The following is a 21,665-nucleotide window of genomic DNA, read 5'->3' on the forward strand; positions in this document are numbered from 1 at the left end:
AGTTAAATACGTTGTTGCATTTTATGGATTTCTTTTAATTGACAAAATATTTTCTATCTCCATTCCTTTTGCCTTGAAATGCAGTGTTTTAGAGAGTGTTGCAATTCAGTCTTCAGATGGAAAAACACATGTTTATGAGTCTTTGATTGGCCCCAAAATGTAAACAAACGTGTGTTGCTGGGCAGCTTCATCACTGTGCAAATGAGCCTTGACGAATCTGGACATTGCAAAATGTCATAGAACTAACAAGGACTGACTTGCATTGGAATGTTTCGGTTAATGTGCATTTGTTAAAGAAATCTCATTATAAATATATTTCATTTTTGGAATTACCTCAGGATGTAGCAAAGACTTTGGAAATCCTGTGCAAGTACCTCTCTGAATCTGTGAATCTGTAATATTGTATGAGTTGCATTTGTACAACAGTTCTATTTCTCTTTGTTTTATACTGCTAATAGTGATGTTCAGGTGATGTCTGCCACGCGGTCTATCTACGGCAACGGCACTAGATTAGTGACTGATGGTGTCACGTGTGAAATTCCAGTGATTGCTGTTGTCTCTTCGTGTTGTTTTGGTCTTCAGCTTGCTATTTTAAGAGGTTAGCATATGCACTCTGTACAATCCTTCATCAACAAACACAAATCACAGAGGGTTTCAACTAGTTGAGTCACATTTAACTTAACCATATGCAGACTCAAAGGTCCTGCTGGGAAGAATTAAATTTCTACGCTTCAAACAGTGAGACGGATTAAGTATAGAAGTTTTAAACCTTAGTCACTAGCTATTAGCTAATTTGGCTGCTCTGTGCTATGAGATTCCAATGGGGTTTTATAATGGATTTTTTAATTGATGAGTAAAATAAGGTCTGTGGTAAACATATGTTGACAATACTTGCCAATTGTTATACAAAATAAATTACACACACCAATATTGAAAACATGAGGGGCTGTTATGTTTATTTAAAAAAATATGTTTCTAATAAGGAACTAGATAAGAACGTTTGGGGTGTGAGGGTGTGTGTACTTTATGTTGTAGAACAAAACATCAAACTATTGCCAAGTTATGTTTACCACAGACCTTATTTTACTCATAAATTTAAAAACCCCATTATAAAAACTCATAGGAAAATCTCGAGGGAACCAACAGCGAATTAGCCAAGTCAAGTCACCTTTATTTATATCACGATTTATACAATATCAGTTGTTTCAAATCAGCTTTACAGTGATAATAGGAAAATGATGCATTTCGTCTGTTGTTCAGTTGAAGTCAGTTCAGTGTTGATTCAGTTCCGTTGTTACTAAATTAGTTTTTTTCATCAGCTCTGCAAAAAATGTTCTCATACAACAGCGTCAGTACAGTCAGATCAATAATATTGTTGAATATTAAGTCTCCCCAACTAAGAAAACCAGAGGCCACAGTGGCAAGAAACCCAAACTCCATCAGGTGACAGAATGGAGAAAAAAATCTTGGGAGAAAGGGAGACTGAGCCAGTCCTCCTTTGGCCAACGAACGACCGAACGAACACAAGTATCGTATGTTTATTATTGATACTTGTTTGCACCACTCTATAATGATGCATTGCTTGTCAATTTCTAGGATCTAATGGACACTTTTCACAATCCAATCAAATGCAAATGGATAAAACACCTCTATTTTTTTCTCCTTGAATATTGTATTGCACTCAACATTCATATTACTCTATATTAGGATCATTGCACATTTAATGGCTTTTCAAGGGATCATTCATTAAAAAAAAAATTTCATAACATTCAGAATTTCAATCCTTTCCTCTACTGCATGGTATATCCAATTTGGAAGACTTGTAATAGAGTTGGTTTAACTACTTTTAACTAACTTTTTTTTTTTTTGTTGCGGCGTAAATTACCATATTTCTTATATGGAAAAGAGCAGATTTGACTTTCCACAGAACATTTCATCAGAAGACAATCATGCAGGTTTTGACCAACCTGGGTGAGTAAATAATGAGAGAATATAAATTTTTTTTGGTGAACCGTCCCTTTAAGAATTGAAAATTACTTTCTTTCCATAGTAAACTAAAAGCTGAAACCTGTCAGGTTTTAGGACCTGTGGATTCCCCTTCCACAGAGGAGGCACTAAGACAGGGGACTTCTGGCTCTAACTACCACAGCAATCAATTTCTCAACAACAGGAGCTGCTTCGGACTGGATGACAAGAGCATTCTGTTTCCCCAATTCAGGATTAAGCATTGGAGCTTTAATATTGGAATATTTAAACATAAATATATAATCAAGGCATCATCTGATTAACTTTCTGAAGCGATAGAGAGTGAAGAAGAGGAGCAGAGAGGTAGGACAGTTTGACACATGCATGCATATAATACTTTAGAAGTGAAGTTGTGACCATAAATTGTGAAGTCTTTGTGCCCATAAAAATAACAAAACAAATATTGATTTTTAGTTTAACCTTAGTCCACTTTTTAACTGATTAATTTAACATTCTTGTGCATAATCTTATCTTGTTTTTATCTAAACTATTCTTCTCTGTACTTTATACAGAAAAAGTCAATTTTTTAAAAGTCAACATGTATGCATGTAATTGTATGTAAGAGAGTTTATGACAATACCTATATGATTAGCTTTGTTCACAGTCTTCAGGGGTAACCAACAATCCCATTTGTCCTTTCTTTGGGGGGGCTTAACGGGTCTCCCTCCCTTTAAACTTCAGGATCATCAGGTTACCATTGCGATACGGGCCATAGCAGCGCTTTCAGCTGCAGCACACATGCACAAAACCTCTACTCACACATGACTCATATTACCTCAGTCATACACTGGTGAGGCTGTAGCATCAGGTCAGACATACCTTTCATATTTTTCATATCATGGAAGTCTGCACAAACTGTCAGCGCTTTTTCTTTTTTTTAATGATTTTTTCCTCTGTGTTGTAAGGCAGCCATCTCAGTTACCTACATCACTCATTACTGATTCATGAGAACCAGTCATTACAAGACATAATATGTGCAGTACAGTATACACATGGAAGCCATGAAAGACGGCCTTTGACATCAGCATTCTTGTGAAGCAAACTTTAACTTTTTGTAAGGACAGTGCAACTTATAAATGATCAAGTGTTTAATACTTCTATTTTGAAGATGTTTTTAAAGGAATGGTGCACACTAAAAATAAAGTTGCTGCCTTAAATTTGTAAGTACATTCAACATGGATGTTTAAGTCAATTCAACTTTAATTAAATTAAACTGACTTTAAAAATGAGTATAATGTCGTTCTCTTGCATTCCCCCCCCCCCCCCATAAAACGATCAAATAACCCTAAGATGTAAAAAACTATCAAACCAACAGATAAGACTATCATATACTGAAAGTATGAGGAGCTGTTCATTTCCTTCTGATAGGAAACCAATGAAATACTATCAGCATACTTGAGGGAAAGATTATCATCATCACACTGTAATTCATTAATGAGAACTATATTGGAGACAATACACAGTATTTAAAACCAAGCCGTCAGACATGATATTATTGATAAAGCTGAGGTCGATCTTTTAAATAATCCTTAATCCATGAAATCATCCAGCTAATACCTAAATCATGAAGGCGCTTTAAAAGAAGATGAGTTTGGACCTTATTAAAAGCAGATGAGAAATTCATGAAGAGAATTCAAACCTGAAAATCTGTCTTTATTTATTAACCCTCACATCATTCCAAACTCTTAATAACTTTTCTATCTTCCGTGGAATACAAAAGTAACTTTTTAATGTGTTTGTAATGAATGGGAACTGAAGTACGGTGGCCGAGAGAGCTCAAAGATGTTTTCTTAATTTGCTGGTGTTTTTTTTCTTCTTCTGTTTGCATGTGTTTTGTACAGTTGCAGCGTGTTGAGCTTTCTCGGCCACCGTGCTGGAGTTTTCTAGCTTCAAGAAGGAAAAGCACCATAAAAGAATCACAAAAATTTCAGCCATTATTGACTTGAAGGATTTGAAATTTTTGTAATTTTCACAGAAAGCTATCATATGACTTCAGAAGACTTTTTAGTTGCGCACGAGTCATGCAATATGGACCACTTTATACTTACCTTTACTTAATGTACTTAATTTTTTTATTTTTGGTCACTTTCATTAAAAGTAGACAATAGAAAATAGTGGCCTGCATGGTTAAATATTCACCTTTTGTGTTCTGCATAGTTTGTTCCACAGGTTTGGAAATTACATTAGAGTAATTATCATTTTTGTGTAAACTATCCCTCTCTAAGCTAACTTGCATTTCATGCTGTTTAACCAGATGTTTATTCGGGTCAATTGCCACATAGCAAGCCAGGTTCATGGACTCTGATGTTCTCCAGACACCTGACATACTTTTAGCTTCATACTTTGAACACAACAGGTTGTCTTCTGCCCTTTAATGAAGATCCAATTTCTTGTGCCATTTCTCTTTTAGAAAGGACAGTGTTTGGGTAGGAGAAGCCGGTCCTCTCAAAGCCAAGTGATCTGTACTATTGGCTTATATTCAAGGCTTTTTAAGGCTACTAAGCCACGCACACACAAGTTTTGTAACTGAAAAGTAAATTGTTCTGTGTGTGCACAAAATACAGGTGTTACATCTTGCATTTGAGATGGCTGAAGTAGTGATAACCATAGAAACAGTTTGGCATCTCAAGGTTGTAAACAAGAACATGGATGTCATCTAAATTGTTTGGTGTGAGCTATTTTGAAGCAACATTAGCTGAATAACAGATACTACCGTTAAAAGAAATGAATACTTTTATTTAACGAGAAAGCGTTAAATTTATCAAAAGTGACAGCAAAGACTTTGTCAAATAGATGATGTTCTTCTGAACTTTCTATTCATCAAAGGCCCTGTTTACACTTGGTATTAAGATGCGTTTTGGTCGATCGGATCTCCAGTGGATGAGGGAGACACATTTCCGTTCACACCTGGTGTTTTAATCCGTCTCTTTTGTCCACTTTAAACCACTTCTGTCCTGATTTATTTAAAGGGAGGGTCTGTATTTAGTCTTCAAACCAAATCCTGTCTGGCTAACGCGCTTCCCGTAATTTTACGGATTAAGTCAGTAGGCGGAGAGTAGTGGATCTTGGACACATTCGACCACATGAGCGTTTACACTACGAACGCGATCCGGTCTAATGGTCTACCTCTGGAAGTGGTCGAAAGTGGACAAGCTCAAACGTTTTAGACTCCATTTGCACCTGTATTTAGCGTCGTCCACTTGTGATCTGATCGACCAAAACACATCTCAATACCAGGTGCAAACAGGGCCAAAGAATCCTGAAAAAATTTATCACAGTGTCCACAAGAAATTAAGCAGCACAACTGTTTTCAAAATTGATAAGAAATGTTTCTTAAGCACCAAATTAGCATATTAGAAGGATTTCTGAAGGAATATGTGACACTGAAGACATAAAAATTCAGCTTTGACATTACGGTAAACAGATATATTTTAAGTTGTAATAATATTTCACTGTATTTTTATTGTAAATTCAACCTTGGTGAGCATAAGAGACTTCTTTTAAAAACATAAAATCTTAACGATCACAAACTTTTGAATGGTATTCTTCAATTTTTATCAAACTGGTTTTTAACATAATTTTGAATAAGCCAAGATATACATGTGATTATTTTTTTCATAGTATTGCACCACAGACAAGCTGTCACAAAGATGGTGGTGTTACTTTTCACTTTTCACATAAAATGAGTTTTTCAGTTTTGTAAATAGCCGAACTCTGTGTAGTACAGAAAGAGATTGAATACTCAGAGAGGAGTGACAACCGTAATTAGCTGCAGTATCTATGTGGACATTGTAAAATCAAAAGCTGCTTCCCAACTTCTGTCCGTATGCTTTGAAATGTTTATCGGGAACCGTCAGGTACTTTAAAATTGGCTGTAACTTTCAGATTTCAACATCTGCCAACACGTTCTTGCAACAGGAAAAAATTTCCATTTGGCCTGAAATTCAAGAACAAAAGGGAAAACTTGACTTGCTGTCTTGCCATAGACCCTCACAAGACACCATTCTCTTTGGGATTTAAGTCCACCTGCCCTCTTTCCCACAAGCGTCTGGGGCTTTTCAGAGGGGTTTATGGTGTCAGCCTTGAGGGGGTTATTGGTGATGACCCTGGGGCTTCCTCCTTTGAGCCAGGGATTACCTGAAGAATAACAAGAGAAATGGGGCGAAAAAATCTGCAGCACTGTGAAAGCAAATACCCCGAGATCGAGAGGTGAAGGGGAACTGAGAGGTGATAATCAGAGCTCAGACTAAATAGAAATTAACAGCTGGATTTGCAGTCAAAATGGTTTCAAGAGGTGTTTGAAACAAGGACTGAAGGGGCACTGAAAGGGGAAAAAAAACTTTGTTTACCGTATAATAAATTTCAAGCATGTGCTAAATGGGATTCATGTGTGTTCTTATGAGTTATCAGCATGGTGGAGTGGAACAGGCAAGGGTAATTTCTGTCTTTCATCCCTTTGAAGAACAGCGACTGAGTTTTAAAGTGTCTTAACACGTGGTTTCAATTCAAAGGCACTCCAATAAATATCTCTCTAAATGTATGCCGTCAGTCCCCATACAGTTCTAAATCGGATTTTTGATGTAAACTATCCAGCATATTTACCATTTCTCCTCCAAATAGTTTCCAGAGATACAGGTGTTCGCCCGTGAAATATTCTCTGACACATCCTTTTATGCCGTGCTCTGTAAACTATTGGAACATGTCGGAGGCCTTTTCCTCAGGCTTGGATCACCGCCAGCTTCGTTCGCTCTTTTCAACCTGGCTTCAGGGAGCTGTGTGTTTAAGGACTTGAACTTCTAATTCCCCTGCAGTTTAGCTTTCAAACCTGACATAACAAGCTCTTATACAGTTGCTACAATTGGGTTGTCATGTCTTGCTCTGTGTTAATGATGTCAGTGGAATGCACCTGCAGGGAAAGAATTATATCTGCAGCATTATATCTGAAGAAGACAAACAAGTCACTCCTAGTGCTAGTGGACAAATTAATAATTTTTTACTGGAAATAAAAAAAAAAAACTGAATACAAATTTTTTTTAAATCTATTTTATTCAGCAAAATACATTACATTGATCATAAGTGGCAGCAAAGACTAAAATATACAGTATATATATATATATATATATATATATATATATATATATATATATATATATATATATAAGTGCTGTCAAATTGATTAATCACAATTAATCACATCTAACAAAAGTTTGAATATATACTGTATATGTGTTTGTGTGCGTGTGTCTGTGTGTATGTATATATATATGTATATATATATTCATGTTTGTATGTATGTACTATATATATATATATATATATATATATATATATATATATATATTTATCGCGATTAATCGATTCAGCACTATTTCAAATAAATGCTGTTCTTTTGTACTTTCTATTCATCAGAGAATCCTAAAAATCTATCAGTTTCCACAAAATTCCTGTTTTCAATGTTGGTAATAAGCATCAAATCAGCATATTAGAATGATTTCTGAAGGATCATGTGACACTGAAGACTGGAGTAATGATGCTGAAAATTCAGCTTTGCCTCACATGAAAATTTTTTTTTTTGTTTAATAAATTTAAAAGTAGAAAACTGTTATTTTAAATAATAATAATTCACAATAATAATATTGTTATATAATATTTCACAATATTACTGTTTTTACTGTATTTTTAATCAGATAAATGCAGCCTTGGTGAGCAGAAGAGACTTTTTGACAGTTACAATGATTTTTTTTTTTTTTTGTATAATCTAATTAATTAAATGCTTAACAGATAAAATCTAGTTTATTTTAAACTTGATAGACACAAACCAAAATATTAAGTATGAAGTCTCATACAAACACATTACATTTTATCTTTTTCTTCTTCTTCTTCTCTTCTTTTTTTTTTTTTTTTTGTGGCTTTCACCTGCAAACAATGTAAAGCTGTCCTGAACACTTTTAGCTTCACAGTATAGGGGCCAATTTTGTTTTTTATTTATAATAATATAATATTGAAATAAACTTCAGACTGCATGCAGCTCGAGTGCATTAAATAAAGATTTCACTCAAGTTGTTAAAGGTTTTTGCACTTTTGAACCCTACTCTATTGGAGTATAAACATCTTTACAGTCACAACAAGTGTATACTGTCATGCTGCCCAGCCCTCATTTCTACTGTAAGGGTCCATTTTGTTGTGTATACAGTAATTTGATCAGACTCTTCTTCGCAAGTAGCTGTTAAATGGTTGTAAATCAGTATTTTTATGCGGTTTAACGATTATCCCAGCTCTTAACAAGATAAAGTTGTTTATTACAGGAAGACAGTGTTCACACTCTCTTGCACACTTCTATTATAAAGTGTTTCACTTGGGTTTTCTTTTCCGTTCATATGAACAGGTCTTTCATTTCCTGCTTCAAAGGTGCTGTAAGCCATTTTCTTGGAACGCTAAGAATAAAATGGCCCTATTATCTGAGAAATCACATTGGTCTTTGTAATGAAAAAGAGTCTGTGTGCATTCTTGTGGTGCCATCGACCAATCACTGTTGGCATGGCATGACATAATTTCCTGTGCCTCCAGAGTGATTAGCCACATGGCATTCAGCCCATAAGCAAAGATGGCAGATTTTCAATCACGTATACTTCCAGGGGTGCATGCTGCAGCTGAGCCATTGAGATGAATGGGATTGCTAACAAATAGCTAGCTTTCATCCAGTTTGCTGACATGTCTGTGGACAGAGGGAACGTGGTTCAAGCAAGATGACGGAAGTTAGCAAGACAGCTGAAATCGCTTACAGCACCTTTGAAGCCCTGTTTATTTTACTTGTGGAAGAATGATCTTTTCCACTGTGACAAGGATTTATTTTCGCCATCCTAACATTGGAACAAATTTCAATATTTAGAGCGGCTGAGGACAGTTGTATACATCCACCATGAAGCACAGTGTAAATCAGAACATCTGTGGGAAATGTGATGTGAAAAAAACAACAAGAGCAGGGATTGCCATAGGACCACTAACCACGCAGCCTCAGGCTCAGGGTTTGTGGACCGCAAAGCAAAGCCAGGCTGTTTGTTTATGACAGATTCTCAACATCCTTGCCCCTTCATTTTTTTCCAAATGAGTTTTTGCTTGTGACTTGTTGATATATAATATAATTGACTCTTTTGTCAGCGGCATAGCAGCCATTAAAATGGCTTATATAGAAATGACTAAATTTGCTCCTCTCATTTTTTCGAAGATAATAATTATAATCATTTTTTTTTTTCTGTCTGTCCAATGTGAAGAAACTACCCTGAGCTGTGATGTGGAGGGCATAAATCTGTTATTATAAATATACATACATACATATATATATATATATATATAAATTACACTATATACTAGTAGGGGTTGAACGACTTCAGATTTTTTTTTAAAGGCTCACTGAAGTGCCTTGAAACGTGCAGCGTTATTCAATGTGTTGACGTAATTTCCTCTGAAACATGAAGACAGGACCTCCCCTTTTTTTACATCGCCATTAGCATTTAGTTTATATCACAGCTCAGAGCCGTTGAGCTCGGTAAAGCCGCAGTTTCCAACTAATCTCTAACCGTTTCTCCTCCTAATCTCCTCCATATCGCTTTAAAATATAGCATTCTGTGCAGACTTCAAATGGGTCCGATAAGTTTTGTGTTCTGTGCCGACTCACACATATGATCCGCTCTGTGCTATCGTGTCTCTGGACCGGAGCAGACTGTGTGTGTGCACGTGGCACTAACGTGAAACCAGACTTCATTCGCCCCAATGGAAAGCATATTCACACTCTCTGAATTGTTCCCTATCCCCTATATTGTGCACTTTGTGCCATTCACCATGTAGAAAATAGTAAAAGTGTGAACAAGTGACCGATTTCAGCCACAGCTTCAGCGTCGGGGGCGGGACACTTTAGATTCTAGAGAGCATTTGATTGGACAGAAAATCTGATGAGAAGCTGAAGTTGCAGAGTGATGTCATCAAAATCATTGATCCATATTTGCGGGTGAGAGTGAGAGACTGTAAGTTTTGAATGCTAATATCTTCTAAATGCGAATTTTGTCAGTGTTTTGGAGAACACTTGCTTATAGATGACAGTAAGGCTAACATAGTTATACTAAAAACCAAAAAACTTGCTTTGATTTCATGATGACGTCATCAATGAACAAATGAGCCTGAATCTCGAGCTGAGACTCGAACGCGGGTTGCCTTGAGCACAGATATGGCATCTGACACAGTGCTGCACACAAGGCTATTGCTCCTACCGAACAGCTTATTTTTATCAGTTCTTCGTCTATATTTCTCACAAATTTCTGCTTGTTCTAAATCATATACAGATACAATAGCACAGTAAAGATTACATGTATGTGAATGCATAAGTGAGAGAGAGAGATTGTGTGTGAATTAAGTCTACCTGGCAGGGTCTCTCTATTAATAGTGAAGCTGTGGGTTTTAGTTACTAAGAATTATATATTAGAACTTTTCAGTTTCAAAATCTATTTTATTGATAAATCACAGAACAGTGTTGACAATGCATTTCAGCATTACTGAATGTTTCTGTGTGCACAATCTGCACGTGATGTGCAAGCTACTTTCAGTCTGTGTGTGTGTTACAATGCAGCATGCATGAGTTTAGAGCGACGATTAACTTACGAGTTCAATAAACTGTTTAAAACGTGCATTCACCCAATTTTGCTTTGGGTGAATTCACTCCTGCTTTGAGCGGTTGTTATTTAACTTATCGCTGGATGGCGCTATGTTGACCAATCAGAATCAAGTATTCCACAGAGCCGTGTAATAATTGTTGTTAACCATTACCATAGTCCAAAATGATGTGGTCTTACACAGTTTGACAGCTAAGAGATAATGCAGAGATCTTGTGTAGTTCACATGCAGTGGCTGCCGAGACCAGTCTGTTTCGCTGGTATATCACTAGTGTAGCCGTAAACAAGTCCGAGGCCAAATCTCACAAATCCCTAAGACCAAAGGTATCAAGTCTGCATGCCAAAAGAGTTGCTCTTACTCTAAAGAAACATCATGCACAAGTGCAGTCTGTACTCTGTCACGGTAGATACCAAACATGGTTTAAAGCGAGTGATGAGACTGTCCAGGTGAAACCCGTGAGCTGCGGCAGTTTCTTTAAATACCTTTCGTGTCTGTGTTCTCCAGCCATAGAGTGAGCTGTTTTCGTGACTGCAAGGGTTAGAATGTCCAAGTGTTTATTTCAGGACCATTAACAATTCATTCCTAACTATTTCTGATGTCATTTTGCTCTTTTACTGGCATCCAGAGCCTTATTCAGACTTGCTTGTGAAGTCGCTCCTCACCTGCCAAAAATTTGGAAACAATGTAAATACTGTATGTCTTTTGTACTGGCAAAGGTCTTCTGTGCTGTTTTCAAAGATGAGACACTGAACTATTTGTGCTAAAGCATTCAGATTCAGAAAATGCAATCATGTGTTCGTAATGTATTTGTGCATTCATTTGAAAGTTGCTTCAGATAAAAGAATAAATATTAATGTGGAGGAATTAATGTGGCTTTAACTGACGGAAAAGCCTGGAATTTGTATTGTGTATTATACCAACAGGAACATTGTTCCCTAATAGATTATAACTTAATTAGGTCCTGTATATGTCCACACAGACCTTGAAATAGTTGTTAAATGCACTACTCTAGGGGAAATATTTCAGCTTATTCCTAAACCTACCAAGACCTCCTGGTTCTGGTCAAAAGATCCAGCACATCTGTTTTAGATTGAAATAGCCTGACAGAAGCGGTCAGATTTAGGTATCTTTGACTTCATGCCTGCGATTTCCCCACAGTTACTCAATACCATAATTCAGTAATTGGCGAGCTTTCACCTCCACACAGAGAAACAGAAAGGGTGTCGAAAAAATAGGACAGCTGACAGTTGGTCTAAATTGCCTGCTATTATGCTTTTTAAGACAGCTTCCGCAAAATAACGTCCTGAGGGCAAACGAGACAAAATCTCGGCCTCTGGATTCCAAGCAAGCCAGAGCTAGCCGGCAGCACGCAATCCTACTCAAGCATTTGCTTGGCCTGGAGCATCAATTCACTGCAATTATTCTTTTGATCAGCTTTTGTTTTTTTTTTTTCCCTTTTCTCAATTATAGTTGTTGGTTAAGTAGCTGACTGTCAGTTTGTGCAAGCAAATTAACTAAAACAACATGATTTATAAAACTTAAGACATTTGTGAAGTATTTGAATGGATTCCCAGACCAAAGCATTTCTTATGTTGTTAGTTGTTTTCTGCATGATTCCTTTTGAGATAAATTTCTTCTATTCCATATTCTTGGTGGCTCCCTACAAACCATTTGATTAAAATATATAGAAATATGTATGTATATATATATATATATATATATATATATATATATATATATATATATACAGTGCCCTCCACAATTAATGGCACCCCTGGTAAATATGATCAAAACTGGCTGTAAAAAATAAATCTGCATCGTTTATCCTTTTGATCTTTCATTCAAAAAATGTGCAAAATTCTAACCTTTCATTGAAGTAAAAGAATTGAAAGTGGGGGGAAATCACATTATGAAATAAACTTTTTTCTCCAAAACACGTTGGCCACAATTATTGGCACCCCTAGATTTTTTTACGAGTAAAATATCTCTGAAGTATATTCACATTAATATTTACCTTTTTTAGTACACCAGGGTGACTAGGAACATGAAACTGTCCAGCTATGACTTCGTGTTTCACAGGAGTTTAAATATGAGGAAACACAAAGGCCAAATCCGCTTAATCATCCATCACAATGAGTAAAACCACAGAATATAGTTCTGATGCGTAGCAAAAGATTGTTGAGCTTCACAAAATAGAAAGTGGCTGTAAGACAGAGGGCCCTATTTTAACGATCTGAAACGCAAGTGTCAAAGCGCAAAGCGCAAGTAACTTTGTGGGCGGGTCTTGGCGCTGTTGCTATTTTCCCGGCGGGATAAATGACTCTTGCGCCAGGCGCAAATCTAAAAGGGGTTGGTCTGAAGTAGCTTCATTATTCATAGGTGTGGTTTGGGCGTAACGTGAAATAAACCAATCAGAGCGTCATCTCACATTCCCTTTAAGAGCAGGCGCGCTTGTTCTAAAGCGGATTCCTATTATAACAGCGGATTTGTCAGGCGCGCGCCAGGAGCGGTTCACAGCCGAGGAGAGCAACGCTCTCGTCAGGGACGTTGGGGATGGAGAAACCCACCCAAATTAACTTCGGTAAAACAGGCGTATGATAATTTGGGTAAATGTGTAAGCTAGATGTATGCTTTTATAATAAATTGTCTATCTATCTATCTATCTATCTATCTATCTATCTATCTATCTATCTATCTATCTATCTATCTATCGTAATAATGTATGATTTGCAAAAATGAAAACTGCTGCTTCTGTGTAGATGAGATAATCATAGTGTATGCGCTTTGTGCACACGCTACATTGATTATGGCCAAGCATGCGCACTTAAAATAGCATATGAATAACATGCGCAACGCGCCACTGACTTTAAACTATTTTTTCCTGGTTAGTGGCGCAACTGTTTTCTAAACCTGCAAAATAGCATGAAGGAACGTTTGCGCCTGAACACGCCTCCTTTTTTTGCGCTGAACCGCCCAGGGAGCGCAAGTTCATTCCCTAGTTTAGCGACGTGCTTCTGTGGAGGGAAAAACACGCTTTGCGCGGGTGCAAAATAGGAATGATACATGCGTCGGTGTACAAAGTCAATTGCGCTGGGTGCAAGATAGGGCCCAATAGCTAAAGAATTGAAAATCCCCATTTTGACCATCAGGGCAATAATTAAGAAGTTCCAATCAACTAAAGATGTTACGAATCTGCCAGGAAGAGGACGTGTGTCTATACTGTCTTAATGCACGGCGAGGATAAAAGTTTGAGTGGCCAAAGACTCTTCAAGGATCACAGATGGAGAATTGCAGAGATTAGTTGAGTCTTGGGGTCAGAAAGGTTGAGTCTTGGATCTTTAATGTTGTGGGCATATTTTTCTGCTGGAGGTCCTGGACTTCTTGTTCAGATACATGGCATCGTGGATTCTATCAAATATCAACAGATAAAAAATCAAAACCTGACGCCTTCTGCTAGAAATCTTATAATGGGCCGTGGTTGGATCTTCCATCAGGACAACGATCCAAAACAAACATCAAAATCAACACAAAAATTTGTTGCGGAGCACAAAATGAAGCTTCTGCCATGACCGTCCCAGTCCCCTGACCTGATGAGTGGGCTGAACTGAAGAGAAGAAGCACCAACATGAACTTGTGAATCTGAAGGATCTGGAGAGATTCTGTATGGAGGAATGGTCTCTGATCTCTTGTCAGTTATTCTCCAAACTCATCAGGCATTATAGGAGAAGACTCAGAGCTGGTATCTTGTCAAAAGGAGATTGCAAAAAGTATTTAATAAAAGGGTGCCAATAATTGTGGCCAACGTGTTTTGGAGAAAAACATTTATTTCATAATGTGATTTCCCCCCCACATTCAATTCTTTTACTTCAATGAAAGGTTAGAATTTTTTTGAATGAAAGATCAAAAGGATAAACGATGCAGATTTATTTTTTACAGCCAGTTTTGATCATATTTACCAGGGGTGCCATTAATTGTGGAGGGCACTGTATATATATATATATATATATATATATATATATATATATATATATATATATATATCTCACAAGTAAGATATTTTTTTCTAAAAACCTAGGCAGGCCTATATATTTATTTCTAAAAAACCTGTTTACATTTTTTTTTATTTTTTTTTATTAAAGTATGACCATCATGCATCAGACTTTGTCTAATGTTAAGTATCTGATGGAGACAGACGTTTGAATACTGTGGTAGGCGAAATCCAAAACACTAAAATAATTTTGCCATTTTTTTTTAATAGTCACATTGTTCTTTATCAAATGTGACCCTGGACCACAAAACCAGTCACATGGTTTACATTGAGATTTATACATAATATGAAAGCTGAATAAATAAGCTGTATGGTTTGTTAGGGTAGGGCAATATTTGGCTGAGATACAACTATTTGAAAATCTGGAATCTGAGGGTGCCAAAAAATTCGAAACATTGAGAAAATCGCCTTTAAAGTTGGCAATTTGTGTTCGTGATTGTGCTGCATTCACTCACAAAAATAAATGTTTTATGGTAGGTAGTTCACAAAATATCTTCATGGAACGTGATCTTTACTTAATATCCTAATGATTTTTGGCATAAAAGAAAAGTCGATAATTTTGACCCATACAATGTATTGTTGGCTGTTGCCGCAAATATACCTGTGCGACTTGTGACTGGTTTTGTGATCCAGGGTCACAGATGTAGTCATTACTCTTACAGTCAGTGATTCCAAACACAGTCAGTGATTTTATTTTTGGCAATTTAGCCCTTTTTTTAAAATACCTTCTCATGATTTTATGTAGTGAAACGATTTTTGATAGTGCAAATCGTTCACAGTGTTCACAGTGTTCACAGTAAAAACGATTGCTATGACGATAACTAGTGTCCACACCAATGCACAATGTTGTTCTGTTTATTCTGCTGCTTTAAAGCAGGATGGATTCTGATTGGCTGTCAATCTTTAAAAATCGTTCTGAAAGTGATTCCAGCGATATTGTTCCTCTCCTCTATGCCGTTAACATTATAGTTGTGATGTGGACTCTGCTGTTCTTTTATATATACAATGATTTTTGGAACTATATATTTACCGTTATAGTTATTGTCCTTGGTGTGAACAGGCCTTTATACTGGCAGACTTGACACGAATGTCTTGTTGTCTGTCCTATGTGCATATAATTCAACATTCGAGCATAGTTGTGTAAATACATTTAGTCTGCCTCTCTGTACTGCATTAAAAAGTCACTCAGTATTTGTTGCTTAGATGTGGCTTCAATACAGAGTAAAAATCAGCAATGCAGCCATAACTCATAACTCAGCGAGGGGCCCCTGCACGGGACTGTCCCAAACGCCTGTGCTTTTATTGTTGTCCAAGTAAATGATGTAACTTCTGTTTCTCATTGAGGGAATTTGTTGAGATTGTTAAATTACACAGCTGCTGGTTCAGAAAAGTGCAGAAGAGATCTGGTTTTATGCTTGGGAGATGTGAGATATATTTTACATTGATGTCTTCACATTTCAACACGGCTATTTCTCTGGTGGGAAAAGTCAACCTGTTTTCTTTAGTCTGAAAAGTTGAGTCTCAGCAGTGTTTTTGTCAAGGAAACATCAAAAGATTCTCATTATGTGACCACTGATGTGTTTGAAATGTTTACTGTTCACCCGCATGTTAATTTTATACACACTGAAAACATATCTGCTACAGCCATTAATGAGTGACTAGCATTTTTATAGATGCCATTTGCTACTGAATATCTGTTGTGTGTTGTATTGAAATTGTTTATACTTTTACTGTAGGCATATATACATTTTGCAATTTTCTGTGGAACTGCTCTTATCTTCATATTTAATCTTAACTGGGTTAAAGGGTTAAGAGTAACTGGATTACGATGAACTGGGCATGAACAGTATGATGGCAGTGAGAGTAAGGGGTCAGATGAGGGACTTCAGGCCAGTGCTGTGTTCACACTATATCTTCACTCTAAGAAAAGTCAGTAACAATAATAGGGCACACATTTTCCATATTGCTTATTCACAGGTTTTCTTTACCCCTATTTTGAATTACGCATTACATTGTGTTGTGTTTTGGGGTTAAAGGAAATGTCTGTAAACTTAACTGATAATGTCATGGCAGAAAATGACCTGCACTTTTTCAGTTTTTCTACATTTATTTTTCTTATAGTGCTGCATTTATTGTGTTTTATGCAAACAAACATACACTTTTAGTTTACTGTGGTGTATTAAATGTTGTTGTTGCAAATGAACATGTCACCACAGTAACGTTATCTAGTTGGCTGACATAGATTAGGTTCTGTCTAAATGATTTGTGATAGTCTTGGAAGCATCATAGCATTGGTAGAAAGTTATAAACAAATGAGTAATGTTTTGGAATGTATATGTCCTCATTTTCCAGAAAAAATGCATTTATAATATACAGCTGTAATGGAGTTACATTACAGCCAGTTTTTTTTAAAATAATGAATTCATTAATAATTATGCTACTGTAAAAAAAAAAAAAAAAAAAAAAAGATTATCTGTAAGATTTTTTTAATTTTTTGAAAAAAGTTTCTAATGCTCACCAAGGCTGTATTTATCTAATAAAATTGAATTACTATTTTAAAATGTAATTTATTTCTGTGATGCCAAGCATCATTACTCCAGTCTTCAGTGTCACATGATCCTTCAGAAATCATTCTAATATGTTGATTTGCTGCTCAAGAAACATTTCATCAGGAATGTTGATCTCTCTTTTGATTCGTCTCTCTCTATTTTATTCTCTGAAGCTTGTAGAAACTTGACTTTTGCCATTTCTGTTCATCACTGCAAAGAGACAAAATGTACGAGTTTTAGCCAGTCCTGGGAGAGGCTCAAGCAACTGTCTGATACAATAGCCTGAACCTTACACTGTGTGCCACACACACACACCCTCTGGCTACTCGCTCGGATGAGCCTGTCCACAGACGACCAGCAGGTGCTTCATCTTGATCATGTCGGTCTACTGGGTGGCTCTTTCCAGAACACTACATGCATTAGTGTGTGTTCTTCAGTACTGTTTAACTGAATGAAATAAATGACAGATTCTTTTCCTCCTTTTTGCATATACTTATCCTAAAATATAATTAGGTGGTTAACTAATGAACTCCATTCAGGAATTTCCATCATGATAAATGTATCTGTTTCAGTGATGTCACACTTCATCATCACGGGCCTCAATGGCCAACTGTGTCCAAAATGAATACCGTAGTCACGGCTGCATTCATACAGTGATGACCTAACTATTACACCATCACTCTGAAAACAATAACTAGTTTTTTTGCATCTTTTGGAAAGAGGGATTTCCCAAGATCTTTATAAAAGCACACCTCTCGTCAATGAGCGGCATGATATCATTTATGTCTGTAGCATTATGTTACTCATCAAAGTTTAATAAGTACAGTAGGGTTAGGGGTTTGGTCATCATACATGTGTTTATGGTTTGTGAAATGATATCTTTGTATAATTGCTAACAGCATGTGTATGTGAAGGTACAATAGTGTCCAGTTCTATATCCAGAGCTGATTATAATTCCCCCATCTGGATTCATCATCGTCTGTTGTCAATAACTTCAGCAATAAGTCTTTTACACCCTCTCATAACAGAGCTCATCCAGCCAGCCATCTGGATGTGTGTATGAGAGTGTGTTCGTGTTCATTATGTCCTTGGTTGGTTTTATTAACAACCATAAATTTGTCAGTGAAACATTGATAAATGATGCTGGCAATGAAATACTTTACTTAAATCATTATTTTTATTGCCTGACTTTTGTGCAAGCAATAAGTGCCTTTAGATAAATGTTCTTTATATCCTAACATATTTCCCCGTGCAACTATACAACTCATTGTACTAATACTGCCATCATATTTATGATTTCCTTCCGGCAGGGGATAAAACAAGTGGAAAATCTTATAGAATTGCATAGAAGCAAGGACCCGAGCTATGTCTAGAAACCAGAAAATAATAGAGACTAGGGCTCTGTTTGAGGAACAACCCACAAAAGCCTAGCATTCACTTCCTTTTTCTTCCGAATATGTAAACAACATTTTACAATTTTCTTTGTAACAAAAGTTATAATGTAATAAAACATAGATTATATTTTTATTAGCTTTATATATGTAATGGTATATATATATATTAAAAATGTATATGTAATGTTGTACATTATAAAAAATAATAATTTGTATATGAACAAATATATGAAATTAATTCTAAATTAATTCAACATTTTTAAATTGTGATATATACAGTATGTATGTTATGTAATGTGATATATTTATTTATTCATTTGTAATAACAGTCAAATTATATTAAAAAATATTAAAAAATGTTATTGTAAAAAAAAAGTTGCAAAAAAAGAAGCTAGTCAAATGAAACCTAGATTCAATGAAGTATGAAAAATACCCAGATGAAAAACAAAGGTTCAAATGTTTGACATTTGAACCTATGTTTTTCATCTGGGTATTTTTCATACTTTATTGAATATAAGTTTAATCTGACTAGCTTCTTTTTTTTTTTTTGCAGGATAGTCCGAACATGCCCGCCGTTTCACCTCATCCCAAACCATGATGATTCTCATTTTATGTAATGCTATGTGACAGCTTCTGGTGAACCTATAGCACAAGTCTTCAGTGTGCACTAAAGCGGATGCTGTCTATGCATGGACTACTAGTCCACAGCACAAAGCCATGCTTCATCCTTGAGCTCTGCCACACATGAGTGCTTAGAGAAAGCTTGCCCTCCAGCCGCTGGAATCCATAGCCCTGTGGAGGCTGGAGATAAGGCCGTGCGTATGTGCGCTTGGGAAGGGCTCACGTTACACGCTGAAACTCATGCCACCCAGGAACTGTTACCATATGAAAGCAGACTGTTTTGAAAGGAGAGTACCGCCTGGCTCGGCTCTTTGTGTCAGCGTGATAACACCGGCTATGCCAGACGGAACGTGTTAAATTGTCTCTATCACAGCTAATGAGTTTGAGGTCAGCGGCTGAGGATTTCTTAGACAAGCCACACAGAAAGGCAATTTACTGGAGGTTTGTGTATGTTGTGGCATGCGGATGGTTTGGGTGTTTGGGCGTTAGTTGATGTGTGTCACATTTGGGGTTTTGGTCTGTCTTGTTTGTCTGCGCGTGTCACGCTTGAACAGTAATTTGACAGTGATTACTACATCACTCACAGAAGATGTTTTCATTGACTGAAGCTTGGCCTATGATGTCTGAAATGCGCCTGACTTCATTTCACCAGTGGAAGGAATGTATTTGGACAGATGAGGTGTTTCTCCCTGTAGGAAAGAAATAAGTCATTGGAGATCTCTTTAATGTGAGAAATGTTTCTCCTTGACAACAGTGAGACGTCATTGAGAGCAAGTTTAGATTTTTGTCTTCAGAAAAAAGTCCGAATGCGTTGAACTGGTGAATCATTTTTGTAAATCTGCTCAAATAAACTGATTCACAAGAATGAATGGGGCTTTCCGATGCTGCATGAGCATTATGTATTCAGTAAATGGTAATTATATAAAATTATAGCTTGCTTCCTATTTTTTTCTACCTCATTGCAGAGGAGCTGGAAGCAGAAGATGCCACGCTGGTCGATACATGTACCATGAGGAGCACAGGAGATCTACGCTAAAGACAGACAGGAGAAAACAGTTCACCTGGATACATTTCACAGGTAAACATTCTTTTTTTCAAGATCAATTACAAGATTACTTGCATAAAAAGCATATAAGTCTCATATTTTCAATTGAAAAAAAAAATCAATGTCCAGAAAGCAAAAGCTATGCCATGGTAGCTTACAGAGGTTCATTCAGGCTGTGCTGAAACACATGTATGAGGCATTTCTACTGCTTGAATATAATGTCAATTATATCTCAGCTCCCAGATTCAATGAAAAAAAATAAAAAATACCATAACGTCTTTTGGAGTAGTTTGGACATGGTAACATGGTACTACCATGTTTTTTGGACATGTACCATGTTAACACTAAAGTATTCTTTGAAGTATTCTGTGATTTATGTAATATTACCAATATGATATCATCAGTTCTGTCACAATATCCAGTTTAGGAGACTATAAAATATTCTTAGTTATTTTTATTAAAAGGTTTATTACATTGGATAATGGATTCTTAAAACTGATTAAACTATACCGATTTTCAGCTGCAGATGATCATGTATCTGCAGCTAAAAATCTTTTTTGAATATTTCGCTGTTATTTTATTATTTAAATATATGAGTCTCAACATCAGTTCAATAAATCTGCATTATTTTCAATATATGAATTGGCCAGTATTAAAAGTAGATAATTGTTCAGATTTAGACAGTACACTTTTGTCTATACAGTATAAAACAAAAACAGTTATCCATAGACTTGAACTTTTGAAGTGCCTGAAAAAAATGAAAGAAAATCTCACAAATATTTCAGTATTTGTCTTATATAAAGTAACCTCTTGCTAAGTGTATCTAGTGATATTTTAAACTATCCTGATGTGAAAATGTGACTTATCTAAAGTAACTTGTTGTAATTGTTTGCAGTCAGGTGATATGTGCAGATGAGCACCTGTGCTTCTAGGTCATGTGACAACATGCATATATATATATAGCATGCAGTCTACAGACTGCCATTTTGAATTTGCCCTGAAGAAGGCCACAGTGGCCGAAACATGTTGGCATGTTTTTAATGGATAGCCAAGTTTAAATAAAGGCTTTTTAAACCTATATTCCCTTTGAGTGCCTCAGAACTATTGTTTATTTGGGAAACATTTTTGGATCTCCAAGCTGAAGAGCACCAAAGGAACACACCTCTTAATACCCAAGTAGCGCTCCTAGTAACTCGTTTGTGGATGTAAAATACTAGATTGGAGCTTTATTGTGAAGCTGTTTGTGGAAAAATACGGTTTAGATCTACAGATATCAGCCATCATATTGTTTATCTACCATTCTTTAGCTGTCATAATAT

At 36.3% G+C, this 21,665-nt stretch overlaps 1 protein-coding gene across 4 annotated transcripts in view; it reads left to right on the top strand.

Moving 5' to 3' along the window:
* Positions 1 to 21,665, top strand: part of ngfb (nerve growth factor b (beta polypeptide)) — a 75,121-nt gene that overhangs the window by 49,730 nt on the left and 3,726 nt on the right. For 3 of the 4 annotated variants that reach the window (XM_079884361.1, XM_079884360.1, XM_079884362.1), the window contains one exon: positions 20,267 to 20,379. In XM_079884361.1, coding sequence (XP_079740487.1) covers positions 20,304 to 20,379 — 76 coding nt within the window. In that variant the 5' untranslated portion in view covers positions 20,267 to 20,303. Of the gene's footprint in view, positions 1 to 2,080; positions 2,329 to 20,266; positions 20,380 to 21,665 lie in introns of those variants that run through there. The other variant, XM_079884359.1, reaches the window with a different exon arrangement.

Source organism: Squalius cephalus (assembly GCF_949319135.1).
Source record: "Squalius cephalus genome assembly, chromosome: 10".
In the NCBI taxonomy this organism is placed as follows: domain Eukaryota; kingdom Metazoa; phylum Chordata; class Actinopteri; order Cypriniformes; family Leuciscidae; genus Squalius; species Squalius cephalus.